The following is a 14,387-nucleotide window of genomic DNA, read 5'->3' on the forward strand; positions in this document are numbered from 1 at the left end:
TACAACAAGAGAAAAGGCGGTGCTAAGGAGGGACTACTAAGCCTATTGACCAATGAAAAGCCACCATTTACAAAGGACAGTAACAGCCAATTAAAAAGATGAGCAGAAAGTGGGAAGTACTTCATGTCCTTATCCTGAATACAGAATGTCTCAAAGAGACCAATCAAGTGCTGCCTAGGCGAGATCTAAAAAGGGGAAGAGACAACTAAATGACAGGATAATGCACAGCGTGTGAATCCAGAAAAGATTTGCACTGCAAAAATGATTTTTCACAGAACAAAACTGTATTTTAAAACAAGCCTATATTTTTAGTTAATATATTCTTCATATAAATGTGCTACGAGATACCGCATCAGGGTTCTGAGAAACAACTAACAATTCACTGCATGTTGAGATTAGAATTATCTAGACCTCTTTGAAGGTTATCGGGTCTAATTTTCCCTCACTCTGCACAATTAGCAGCAGGCTGGGAAAAGAATGGTGCAACGTAGTTTTATAATGGCTTTTACTATTTTCTGGAAAATATTTCGGGAATATTTAGGACTGAGTAGGCTTTAGAGGGTGTCTTTTCTTAACTACTCTAGACATGTTAAATTCACTCCTTTTTTCAAGGTTTTACAATAAAAGTGTTCCGAGTTGAGAGCATGCAGTGGGAGATTACACTAACGTTTAGAACTATCTATGAAGATACTGCATTTCACATACCTGTCACAGGTGAAATAGAAGTGCAGGGTGAAAGGCATTATGAAGTATGAAAAGAGGAAGAGTAGATATCGGTTACCTGCGTTACACAATGATGCAACACTTACTCTAGGAACAAAAAGGTGGTGCCTGAACTCATGATTCCGCCTGCCTTCTTCTCTATTATTCTTTGAATATCCAATGCAGTTCAGTGATTCCCTGGGAATCAAATATTTAGTCTTTCATTTTGCTTCTTAGAACTGATCCTAAATCCTTGCTTGTAGCTTATTTGTAAGAGCACAAAAAACAAAACAAAAACAAAATCAGAAATGTTTCCTTGCTTCTCAGAGTTAACTGTGCACAAGTCAAAGAGAAAACAAAATACAAAACATGCCACATACAGTCTTTATTTTTACTTTTTTTTAAAAAAAGAAAAAAGAAATAATTTTATTTGCTGTTACAAAGGACAGTATTTCTGTACAGAGTGCTCACAACACAAAATAAACTCAGCTTCTTGGAAGTCTATGCTCGCCGAGGGGGAAAAATGTTATTTGGGATTGTAAAGGTAAAAACTGAAACGCGTTTGAGTGTAAAACGAAAAAAAAATTAACAGTTGTGAATGCAGATATACAGGCAAAGAACTGAAAACCAAAACAAATCACTAAAGCTGGGAAGGAGGAACTACAGTTTGTATAAAAAATTAAAAACTGTATAGACTTGCCTAACATCTACATTATTTTGCATCTACCATAATCTAAAAGTCTTTTGATTATTCCCAGCTCTTCAGTAATTTTACCGGCAGTGAATATCCCACCCCCTGGTCTTGGCAACAACTCTGCGCCCTCATAAAAGGAGAGCAGAAGACAAAACGAGCCGTGTGCTGAAAAAGGGTAGACTTTTAAAATTGTGTCCAGTGGTTTTATTGGTTAAAAACGGCCTTTCTACACAAGTTGAAGTCTTATTTACAATTCATTTCTGTACAGATTTGCAGCTATTAACAGTTGCGGAAGCAGCTTCATTCATCAAACAGCAGCTCTCTCTTACTCTCCGTGGGTACCGAGCCCCATGCTGGCACCAATTTAAAAACTTGTGCCTAAGCTTCTTCCAACCCCAGGGGATGGGCATTGGAGAGTGATATGGGCAAGGAGGGAAACGGGGAAGAGAGGGAGGAACCAAACAAAAAGGGTAAAGCAGAATCCTGCAAACAATTAAAGGCAAAAGGGGTCAAAATGAAGCACAACACCAACAGGAGCAAAATGTTCATACCTTGCCATGGGTCCAAGTAAACAGGCTGTCTACAGGAGTGGTAGAAGGGAGTAACCGTCTTGTGCGTCACAATGTAGTTGTACAATGTCAATACCCCCGCCCACATTCCTTCCCAAATGTACATCTGCTACCCATAACTGAATTACAGTAGTCATTTGCATGTGTCAGGCTTTTCTGCCCTTTTCCCTGTCCACCCCCCCCCCTCCCATTGCAGTTGACACCTGCTGAGTGCGAGAAATGTTACGTTAAAACACACCTTGATTCTTTCCATGTATCCCAGACAAAACTCTGGGAATTTTAATACAAAAGAAATGAATGCCCCAAGCCAATCACAGCCTAGGATTCAAGAGCTCCCTCCAAATGCCCAGCCAATCATAACAGAATTTAGCAGTCCCGCATTTCACTTTAAAAAATATATTACATGTATTATAAATAGATAAATAACCAATCCCTTTTAGGCTGGAAGCACAAAAAATACAAGGTTGAGATGTTGGCGGTCAGGAGTCACACTGGGTAGCAGAGGAATAAATACTGCAGGGGGCGCAAAAAAGCCCAGCATACTTAATGCAACTACCCCTCCTCACTCTCATGGCCCATTCCCCCACTGCAGCTATCTGGGACGGCTGAAGAACCTAATGTGCTGACAGATGGAGTGGGAAGATGCTTTGGGTCTTAACTGCTTGAGACAAAGTGCGAGGAGAGCCTGAGTAGGAAAGGGGTTCAGAAAGAACTTGTATTTGGGGGGACGTGTGCAACAGGGGGCACCAGGGGCAGAGTGTTCAAAAGTACTCCCCCAAAATCACTGTAGATCAGCAGCTTGCTTCAGTGCTACTCTCAGCCTGCATAAGTCAAACATTTTAACAAAAAGTAATAACCCTCAAATCACTGCTTGGGGTGTTGGTACGGTCAGACCCAGACTGTCCGGCAGCGCTACACATACGCTGCTTTGCCTTCCTGGTTTTCTGGGACAGGAGTGGGGTACAGAGGGCCTTGATGTCACACACTTGCGCGCACACACACACTACAGTCCGACAGGTAGAATGAGGTAGGTACGGGTTCAGGTGCTTCGTGTACTAGCGTGCACTTTCTCTCAAAAGTGTCTTGCTCCTTGAAAACATCTTCCGTGCTTTAGTCCTGGGATTGTCGAGCTGGATTTGAGTTCTCTCAAATTCTTTGTTTTGAACTGCAAGGTTGAAGAGTTTAAATGATTTTAGCATTTCTATTTTTTGTATCAAAAAGCTCTGTGGGTTTGGAAAAAAAATATTACTCAAAGTCTTCTCTGCTACACACATGGATCAGTCCATGGAGGACATCCTCTGTTGAGCCGTGTTTCTCAAAGGTTACCACTGATCCCTTAGTGAGGACCAGACACCCGCGCTCTCGGGCCTGCATATACTGTCGCCACCTTCAGATTCTGCCGTGACCCTCTATGCACTCTGGCCAGACTAAAGCTGAACTCCGGGACTGTGGAAGATCCGTTGGTGCAGTATCCATGTCCCTAGACAGCAGTTGCAGATTTCACTTGGAGATCCTTGGTGTACCCGGGAGGGCAGACATTGGCTGCACAGGTTTCATCCAACTAGGATGGGGTCGGTCTTCGGCAAACACCTAGCCCTCACAGCTCATGGCTCTTGCTCCCTTGCCCCATCAGCCTCCATAAGGTCTCTGAAGTGACCATTGCCTTTGTGCAAGCGAAGCACGTTTGGCCAGGGAGAGATTTCCTACATTGTGACAGGATGGCAGAATATTAGTTCATCCATTTTCTGCAGTTCCAGGCTCCACAGTGGCATGGGATCTTATGCTGATCGTCTTCAAAATCAAACTGATAGTCGTAGGTCAGCTGTGAGGAAAGAGAAGTAATGAGAGATGCAATTAGATGGGGAAACCATCAACATACACAACAGGGTGGGGATAAGGAATCGCTAAACATCTGAAAAGAATTCATAACCACCATGTCCATCATCCAATTATGGACGCATTCTTCACAAACAGCTATACCATCTGCTCAAAAGACATAAGAGGCTGCTACAGGGAACCTTCCTCACCTCTTCTCCCTTGGGGATCCGCCGGCTTGAAATTATGATGATCTTATCCTCCTTATCAAAGGTCACAACCTCAGCCACACAGTTGGGGGCACAGGAATGGTTAATATATCTGTAAAGGAGGCAAAAAAAAAGAGAATTAGAGGGCTTGAAAAAGGCAAACTTCTTCCACATGCATAATAGCTGCTCTAAGCCAAGTCTTGGGATCCAAGGCGAAATGGAAGGATTAAAGAAGGATGTGGCCTTGCCAGGTTACGCTACAGAGTGAATGTGGTTTTGCAGATAGATTCTCTGACACTCATCACACATAGAGGGCTACTGGAACAGGGTATCTCCTCGCTTTAAACTGTGAACAGACTATCCATATTACTACTGACCAAATGTCTGCATTTTATCACCAACCCCTTTCTGCCTCCCTACTCCCTAAAATGTCTTCTCTGCCTCCTGCCCCAAGTCAATTATGCCCTACTAACCACATCTCTTTATGATATCGCTTCAGGCTTCAATTCACTCGACAGCCTCCTGAAACACCAACTCTCACCCCAAAGAACAAGTCACTAACCTTCGGTAACCATATATTTGTAAGAGACATATATTAGTTATAGATTCCTTACCTTAGAATTACCCCCAGGCATCAGACTGGATCCGGCGAAAACTTTTACCCCTGCGCGTCGATAGGTGGCATCGGTCGACTCTGCATTCGTCGTCGGTGTCTTGGTCGCCGGGATGACATTGCGGTATCTACTTGAACGCCGCCCTCGCGCGCTGTCGTCAGTTCTTTACACGACATTCCACACCAGAAGCGCAGAACCATGCACGACACTGACCACTGGTGCACAGAACTAGGGCCCGGAAAGGAAGTCCTTAACCCTAGAAGTCAGTTTGCAGAACGGGAAGGATGGGTGGGGCAGTAAGGAATCTATAAATTAATATATGTCTCTTACAGATATATCGTTACCAAAGGTAAGTAACTTGTTCATCTGAAAAAGACTATTAGTTATAGATTCCTTACCTTAGAATAGATACCCCAGCAATACCAACCCCGGAGGTGAGTCTGCAAACCCAGTTCACACCAGGAAGGTCTGGAGAACTGAACGGCCAAAGCAGCCGTCTCTCCGGACTTGAAAGTCCAGGCAGTAGTGATTGGTGAACGTGTGCAGAGATGCCCACGTGGCTGCCTGGCAGATGATATGAAGGCTAATCCACGTCCCAAAACAGTAGTGGCTGCCGTTGCCCTGGTTGAATGGGCGTGCAATCCTACTAGAGGCTCCTTCTTTGCCAAAGTAACACATTTTAATGCAAAGAACAACCCACCGAGAGATGGCACGTTTTTGCATGGCCCGACCTTCTTTGGCACCCACATAGCCAACAAAGAGTTGGTCATCCACCCGGAATTGTCTTGTGCGAGCCAGATAGAAAGATATCGTTTGGATCCAGACGGTGGAGCCTCTCCCTCTTTTGAAGGATGCGGAAAGAAGGTGGGCAAAGTGATGGTTTGACCAATGTGGAAATGAGTAACCACTTTGGGGAAAAAAGGAAGGTCTGGTTCTTAAGACAACCTTATCCGGATGAACAGTAGGAAAAGAAGGCTTAGAAGACCGAGCCTGGCTCACTCACTGTGCAAGCAGAGGTGATGGCCACTAGGAAAGCAGTCTTTAAAGTTAAAAGCCTGAGAGGACAGTTATGTAGGTGTTCGAAAGGAGCGCACATAAGGTATGTCAGAACTAACTTCAAGTCCCACTGAGGCATTACGAAAGGAATAGGAGGAAAGAGGTGAGTAATGCCCTTAAGAAATCTAGTTACAATGGGGGACTTGAAAAGAGAAGGCTGAAAAGACAGCCAAAGGCTGAGATGGCTGAAAGATAGCCCTTAAGTGTGCCCAGAGCAGAGCCCTGCTGGTCCAAAGAAAGGAGGAACAAAAAAACTTCAGAAAGAAGACCAGAGAGGAGATCCACGGCCTTTGCTGTGCACCATGCCACTAATTTGTTCCATCTAAAGGAGTATACCGTCTTAGAGGATGGACTCCTGGCTGCCAAGATAACATTGCAGACTTCAGATGGAAGGTCAAAATCTGTCAGCTGTCGCAGCTCAATCTCCACGCAGGGAGGTGGAGGCTGGACAGGTTCGGGTGGAGGACCGTCCCCTGCTGCTGCAACAGAAAATCCTCCTGAAGAGGCAGTCGGATCGGAGGATCGATGGCCAGATGTAACAGCTCGGGATACCAGACTCTTCGTGCCCAATCTAGAGCAACAAGAGTGACTTGGTCCAGGTTGGCTTAACCTTCAGCACTCTTGGCAGAAGTGGTATAGGCGGAAAGGCGTATAAAAGACCGCAACTTCACTCGCGACGAAAAGCGTTGCTGACCGCCTTGGAAATTCCAACACGCAGAACTGCTGACATTGCGCGTTCTCTTCGGTGGCGAATAGATCTAACCAAGGCTCTCCCCACTGCTGAAAGAGACTTTGCACCACCTCAGAGTGAAAACGCCATTCGTGATCCATCATGCACCCACTGGAACTTCAGGTTCCCACTGCTGAGCCCGTATATGCCACCTGGCATGATCCACCAGCAGGATGCAGGAGGCCATGAGGCCCAACAGCTTCAGGGTTATTCTGATGGAAACCCGGGATAGAGGCGGAAAAACCGGAATCATAGCCCGAATGTACCAGACTCGCTGCTCTGGAGGATAGGCCAGAACCTGCGCGGAGTCCAGAACCGCTCCGATGAAGAGGCGCTTCTGAGAGGGACTCAGGTGTGACTTCGGCACGTTGATAGAGAACCCCAGCGAATGCAGGAGGTCCGCCGTAGTCTGGAGGTGGGAGACGACATCCTGGGACCAGCCCGCCTTCAACAGCCAGTCTTCGAGATAGGGGTAGACTGGAATCCCTGATCTGCGCGGATAAGCTGTGAGCACCGCCATCACTTTCGTGAACACCTGAGGGGCACTGGGCCAAAGGGGAGCACGGTGAACTGAAAATGCTCGTGGCCTACCGTGAACCGTAGGCAACGCCTGTGGGCTGGCAGGACGGGGATGTGGAAATAGGTATCCTGCAAGTCCAACTCTACCATCCAGTCTCCAGGGTTGAGGGCAGACAGAACCTGAGCCAAAGTCAACATCTTGAACTTCTCCTTCCGGAGGAAGCGGTAAACGTCCCTGAGATCCAAGATAGGATGCAGGCCCTTGTCCTTCTTGGGTACCAGAAAGTAGTGGGAATAGCAACCACGACCTACTTCTGCCACAGGGACGCGCTTGGTAGCTCCCTTGGCCAAGAGAGCCGCAACTTCCTAGCGGGAAAGGGCAAAGTGATACTCCGACATGCGATGCAATTGAGGTGGCATTGATGGAGGGGTAGTCTCGGAGGGGAGGGAGTAGCCCCTTCGGACTATCTGCAAAACCCACCTGTCCAATGTGATGTTTTGCTAGGGGGATGTGACCGCGAATCCTGCCGCCCACTGGCAATTGATGGGCCTGAAAGGCTGGACTAGGAGGGTTTGGAGGCTGCTGCAGAGGGGGCACTGGTGACTGGCCTGCCGGCCCCTGAACCACGGCGGTGGGATCCAAGTACCCGGCCGCTCAGAGGCTGGACAGCTTGCGCAGGCCTGTGGCTCTGGATGGCGGGGCACCCCTTCCGTTGCCACGAGAGGGGCAAAAAACAGACTGTGCTGGGCGGGAGGTGGAAGCGAGGCCTAAGGATCTGGCCGTAGCCCTAGAATCCTTAAAGCGCTCGAGCGCGTTGTCTGCCTTGTCGCCAAACCGGCGACGGCCATCAAAGGGCATGTCCAAAAGCGTTGCCTGGACATCACCCAAGAAGCCAGTAGACCTCAACCAGGCGTAGCGTCTCAGTGCTACCAACGTAGAAATTGTCCTGGCCAGTGAGTCGGTGATGTCTCCCTCCGGGCACTGTGGCAGCACTTGCGCAACCATGTTCCACACCGAGTGGGAGTAACGGGCCAATAGACATGCGGTGTTTACTGACCGCAGTCCCAAGCTGGAGGAAGAAAACACCTTCTTCCCAAGGTGGTCCAGCTTCTTGGATTCCCTGTCGGGTGGTGCGTTAGGGAATGCACCTTTGGACGTGGAGGCTTGGACAACCAAGCTCTCTGGGGTAGGATGGGAAGAGAGGAAAATGGAGTCGCCCGGGTCCGGGCGGTGGCGTCTAGCAATCATCCCGTCCACAGGAGCCCCAGTGTTGGGCCTGGACCAGGTGCCCAAAAGGATGTCCATGAGGGCCTCATTGAACGGCAGCAGTGGCTCCGAAGAGGCCGCTGCCGGCTGAAGCACCTCGGTCAGGAGGTTAGTCGTGACCACCACCGTAGGAAGCTCGAGGTTTAGGGCCTCGGTTGCCATACGAAACGCCACTGCGTAAGACGCACCCTCCTCCGTAGCCACGGTAGGGGGAGAAAGCATGCCAAAGTCTAGGGAGGTATCCAGACCACTGGCGTCATCCAACTCCTCTCTCCAGTCCAGTTCCTCTAACTGGTCTGCAAGAGGGTCCACAGACCCCTCTCAGTCCTCCTCACCCTCTCCTGGTAGCCACTCAAGGTGGTGGGAATTATCAGGGTAGAACAGGGGTACAAAAGTACCGGTTGGCGCCGGTCCCGACGTCGGTCCAGCTCCGTGTCCTCAATGAGGGGGAGGCCGGGGCCGGCACCAGCTAGGGACACAACCAGCGTCGGACATGTCGTCACTGGATTCGGCACCGGAGGAGGTGTCACGAGGTCGACCAGCACCGATCTGAGGGCGGAGTCGGGCTGCCTGAAGATCGAGTGCAAGGCTTCATAAAAGCTTCGAAGCTGGGCAGGGGTCGCTCCGGCTCCCGAAAAGGGAGGGAAGGCCGGATTCGCACAAACAGGCTCCGCGGACAGAGCCGGACTACCTTCAGCTTCCCGCGGTGGCCCACATACGGGGAGAACGCGAAGAGCGACAATGCTTCTTCGCCTTGTTTTTGTGCTTCTACTTACCAGAAGACGAAGACTTCCAGGACGAGTGGTGGTGGCTCCGCGACTGATCCCACGACCTCCATCTCGACCGGGACCTTGAACGGCCGCCGAGTGGACTGCCGGGCCTCGAAAAGCTTTCGGGACTGCTCCCGCAAAGACTTTGGGTTCATAGCCTGGCAGTCGGAGCACTAATTCGGGTCGTTGTCACGCTCCAGGTACCAAAGGCACACGAGGTGCGGGTCCGTGACTGACAACAATTTGTGACAGGAATCACAAGCCTTGAAGCCAGTCCGACGTGACATCCCTCCGTGCACCAGAAGTCGATCAACTCAAAAAAGGTTTTGACATAAGTTGCAAAAATGGAGTCAAAAAGTGACTCGTGGTACCGCTCTCTCTGGATCTGCACTGGCTGGAGCAGAAAACAAAAGAACTGACGTCGCGAGGGAGGGGTCTAAGTAGATACCGCCATGTCATTACAGCGATGACGAACGCAGAGTTGACTGACGCCACCTATCGGCGCGCAGGGGTACTGCTACGAAAAAAGTTCGCCGGATCCAGTCTAACGCCTGGGGGTAATTCTAAGGTAAGGAATCTATAACTAATAATCTCTTTCAGATCCCACAGTCAATCACAATTCACTGGCCACCCGCTGAAACTTCATGAAGCCCCAATTCAATGTTTTTCTTTTCCTATATACAACCCATCAGTAGGCCTCCCCAAATTGAATCTCATTAGACAGGCTCTAGACACTACAGTGTCAGGGAAAGGTTCCTTAACCTCAAATTCCTTGGACATGCTCCCTACCAGTCAACTCACTGGACGGTCATATCAGTTATCAAATGACTGGGGTAGCCTCTTCGATCCACCAACCCCCAAATTAAATGCCCAGTCACTAACTGGGTTACCAATTCATACCACATCAAAATAGCCTACTTCGAACTCAATTCAATGAAACAGCATCTAACGGATTACAAATTCTACTCAAAGACAAGCTTGACATTTTCAGGTATCAACTACTGTCAGGCTAAGGCACTAAAGAAATCCCAAATTAGTTAAGACATTGCTGGCCCCTTTTTTCCATAAGATTACTCAATATGCACCTCTCTTTACAGACCTCACTCACCAAAAGCCTAATTAATGTAAGCCAAAGAAACATCAACTTTTATTTAAACTGTCTCCTTTAATGTATATTATTCAGCAGCAGTTCACTGCTTTATAACCGTTACCCAACAAAGAAACACCCCCTTAAAACACCTTTTAGATATCACTTACCTAGCAGGCCCTCCTGTTAGTGTTGCATCAATCACGTGTTCGTTGTTGATACGGAACATGTAAATGCCTCGATTCTAAAAATAATAAATGGATTCAATCAAGACTAAGAAATCAAAAAACATGAAGCCTAGACCAAAAAACATACCCCAAGCACTGCTCAAGAAGAAACATGTTCCCAGCCAACAAACACCCCGTCATTATTCTCTAAACATTACTTTACAGAGATACCAGAAATCTGTAGACACCTGCCACAGTTGCCAGCCTCTGGAAAGGTATCACCAAGGTGGAGGGGAGGGATATATTGGATATATTTATTACTAAGGCAGGAGACGTTACATTTATTAAGGTATTTTGGGAGAAGCGTTGTGAAAAATACATTTTCAGCAGGACAATAGGTCAAACTACACTTCGCACTTAAAGTAGAAAGGAAAACATTACTTACCTACAACAATCAGTTGGCAGCTTGTACTATTGTAGATTTACATGCCCATGCTGATGTAAGACAAAGAGACGGTCCTCTATCGGCTGTCCTTAGGGGGGTGGAAGGTGCGAGGGGTGTTTATAAATGGAAGAGCATAAACGCAATAGACACTGCAGGATCCACTTGTTACGAGAAAATGCCAGCTCCTAACTCAAAGGAATGGGAACTTATTTTCGATTGGTCACAGCATGGAGTATTCCACTGCTTGGCAACATACTGCGTCGCCTTACAGTACTGGATGGCCTTCAGGTTCATTAAAGAGCAGTTGCTACAGGCTTTGGAGTCATGGTCCAACACCAAGCACCAAAGACATCTGGTGGGAATCCATCACACACATCTGCTTGTGACAGTCTCTACAAGGATTGAACCCTGTGCTTTTAGGGGACGACACTTTCCCTTGCACATTGGTATTTAGAGTAACATTTTGTGGAAAAGTAGTCTATTGAAGAGATAAGAGGTAGCTCTGGATCCACATCTGATGGTGCAGAAAAAAAAGAACTGACAATGGCGTGCTTAGGAAGCACATATGCAGCCCACGTCACTTGTGGAGAACGTTGTTGGTGTGGAAACCTACAACGCCACGTACCGGCACACAGGAGGAAATGCTGAAGACTGTCAGGATCCAGTCTGATGCCTGGGGAATTTTTAAATGGTGATTAATCTGCGGTTATAAGTATCCATCATAATGTAGCATTTAACTACCTCATTACTTGTCTTGTACAGAATGTTGGACTAGAGGCATTTCTTGAGGCATAGATTCTGCAGGTTCTTAACATTATGACTTACATATTTCAAATAGGTTATACATGCCCTGGCCCTCAGTACCAATTTGTCCGGAAAGAAGGCAGTGCAGAGCAATTGCATCACAGACACCTTTAGACATGCTGACATTCATGATGAGGGAGGTCAAGAGTGGTAATGAACTGATATGCACGGTTTCAAAGGGCATGCACATAAGGAAAGTTAACATCATTATTCAGATCCCATTGAGGCACAAAAATCAACTTGGTGGGAAACACGTAAGAGCAGACATTTATGAAATGAATGATAATGGGAGACAATAATTGCTGATCAAACACACAAAATGTCAGAATGGGCTGAAAAATAACCTTTCAACAGCAAGTCTATCCTGGGGTGATTAAAGATTAAAAAAGCCCACATTTCTTAAATTCTGGCTTGCAAAATGTCAGTGTTTTGGGTCACAGCAGGAAAAAGAAATTGGAAGGGCATCTAGCAGCAATGATGATGCCAATCATCTTGGTTAAAAAGTCAAAAGAATTAAATTGCTTGGAGGTGTAGATTGAGGAGACAGGTATGCAGAATTCTGCCGTGTTGCTGAGACAGGAAGTGGTAGCCTTGTTGGAAGAGGGGGCCACAAATGCTCAGGAGCTCCGATTACCAAATCATCTAGGTCTAGTCTGGAGTGATTAGATAAATTGTGCCTGGTGTAACTTGATCCGTTACAGAACTTGAGGCTGTAGAAGCAACAGTGGAAGCATGTTAAACAACACTTGATTCCATTGCAACCAGAACGAGTCTCTGAGCAAATGCCTTTGAGGAAACTCTAGCGCGGAAAAAAAGTTGAAACTGTTTTCATGATGGTGGCGAACAGATCCAGCCAGGGAGAACCCCACTGGTCGAAGATGCACTGTGCCACTTCTGGATGGAGAGACAATTCATGGTCTGCCTGACATCTGCTCAGTTGGTCTGCTCTGGTATTCAAGGACCCCACTAATTGACTGGCTACCAGAGAGATTTCCTGCGGGTCCAGCCACCTCAAGAGGTGTAGGGCCTCCTGGCAAAGGATCGAGGACCACTCTCAACAACCTGATTGTTGCAGTACCACAAGACAGATGTGATGGCCGTAAGAACCTGCATCAGCCTCCCTTTGATGATTGGCAGGAACACTTACAAGGCCAGCCAGATGGTCAAAAGCTCCATAAAATGGATATGGAGTTGGCTCTCCCCTGGAAACCAGTGGCCTCTGATCTCTACCTCCAACAGGTGGCCTGCCCACCAGAGCAGTAATGCATCTGTCATAACCATTAAGACGTTTGTGTGGTGGAAGGGCCCTGAAGGACAAGTTACTTACCTTCGGTAATACCTTATCTGGTAGAGATATGATCTAGCCGCAGATTCCTAACCTTTGAACTTCCTGGCATCAAGCTGGATCCGGAAGACATTCTTAGCAGTACCCCTGCGCGCTGGTAGGTGGCATCGGTCGACTCCACGTGACGTAGTCAACTTGTGTTCCTCATAGTCGTGATGCCAGAGTCGTCAAAATAACCGCCACTCTGACGTCAGCACTTTTCACGACTTTCCACACCAGAACCGCGAAGCCATGAAGTGACTGACCATGGTGTGTAAATAATGAACAGCTGGGACCCTGAAGGGGGACATCCCCGACACTAAACAATTCCGCAGTGTGGGGAGGATGGATGGGTCGGTGAGGAATCTACAGCTATATCATAATCTTGTAGAATGGAGGTGAATAAGATGTGTAACGCGGGGCTCGAGCCTGGGCAGGTGCCGTGAAGCGAGTGATCACACCAGCTGCTGTAGTTTCGATATGAAATGTACTGGACTGGAGATGGCACTAGTGAGGAATGAAGCTTCGGTTCCAGAGCTGCTATATCGACGTCTGAAGCAGATGGCAGAACAAAGAACAAGTTACTTACCTTCGGTAATGATGTATCTGGTAGAGAGACAGTCTAGCCGTAGATTGCTTAACTTGTGAATTCTCTCCAGGCGTCAGACTGGATCCGGAAACTTTTCTCAGATGTACTTCTGCACACCGGGGGGTAGCACTGCATGAATCTGCGCGACATCGTCTCCAGATGACATCAATGGAGCCATGAAAGTCCCCTCCGGCGCGCCAACATCAGCTTCTTCTGTGAAACTTTCCATTCGGAACGCATAGAAACTGGCTGTACAGACAGTGTGCTAATAAGAGGAAAAAACTTTACAACAGCAAACTAAAAATGGAAAAATCAGGGTATGATAATACCAGAAAAGACCCTTGAAGAAAAGAACAAATGGTCGATGAAGCACAAGTCATGTAGAACAATCTGCAGAGGCACATGACAGTACAGTACACCTGCTAGTCCCTTAACCCTATACCAGGAGGAAAGGGTAGAACTCATTTCACCATATACCAAGAGGAAAGGATGGAAGAGAACTCCATATAAGTTCAATGAGACCAGACCAGCGGATCTGGCGAACTCCACCAGAAGCAGAATAAGGAAAAAAGGAGGACCACTCCCATGCCAACAGTCAGTTAATCAGGGAGTAAGAGACTGAAGACCCCAAGACCAGACGTTGTCAATCGCAGAGCGGGGAGGATGGGTGGGGCGTTAAGGAATCTGCGGCTAGACTGTCTTTACCAGATACATCGAAACCAAAGGCAACTTGTTCATCTGATAGAGACATCTAGCCTCAGATTCCTTAACTTGTGAATTAGATACCACAGCCATAAACTCTCGGAGGAGGGTCTACGAACCAATCCCAGAAGAGGTCCAGGAGGACCGGTTGACCGATATAAACTCTGTCACACCTCAGTGGGAAAGGATAAGGAAGAGGAAATCTCTTCTAAAGGTGGTAAAGACCGCAACAACAATTCAAACAAGGAATATGCACCAGGAGCAAGGGTCCTCAGGCATAGACGTACCTACATACAATGCCCGTGGTAACCAAACTCCAAGGAA

General features: G+C 47.5%; 1 protein-coding gene across 7 annotated transcripts in view; it reads right to left on the minus strand.

Moving 5' to 3' along the window:
• Positions 1-1,072: 1,072 nt before the first annotated feature.
• The window catches only part of KMT2D (lysine methyltransferase 2D), a 1,389,531-nt gene continuing 1,376,216 nt past the window's right edge, over positions 1,073-14,387 (minus strand). For all 7 annotated transcript variants that reach the window (XM_085600422.1, XM_085600421.1, XM_085600420.1 and 4 more), the window contains 3 exons: positions 10,203-10,276; positions 3,993-4,101; positions 1,073-3,787 (listed from right to left, as the gene is read on the minus strand). In XM_085600422.1, coding sequence (XP_085456548.1) covers positions 3,695-3,787; positions 3,993-4,101; positions 10,203-10,276 — 276 coding nt within the window. In that variant the 3' untranslated portion in view covers positions 1,073-3,694. The remainder of the gene's footprint in view (positions 3,788-3,992; positions 4,102-10,202; positions 10,277-14,387) is intronic.

Source organism: Triturus cristatus, chromosome 4_2 (assembly GCF_964204655.1).
Source record: "Triturus cristatus chromosome 4_2, aTriCri1.1, whole genome shotgun sequence".
NCBI classification, from domain to species: Eukaryota; Metazoa; Chordata; class Amphibia; order Caudata; family Salamandridae; genus Triturus; species Triturus cristatus.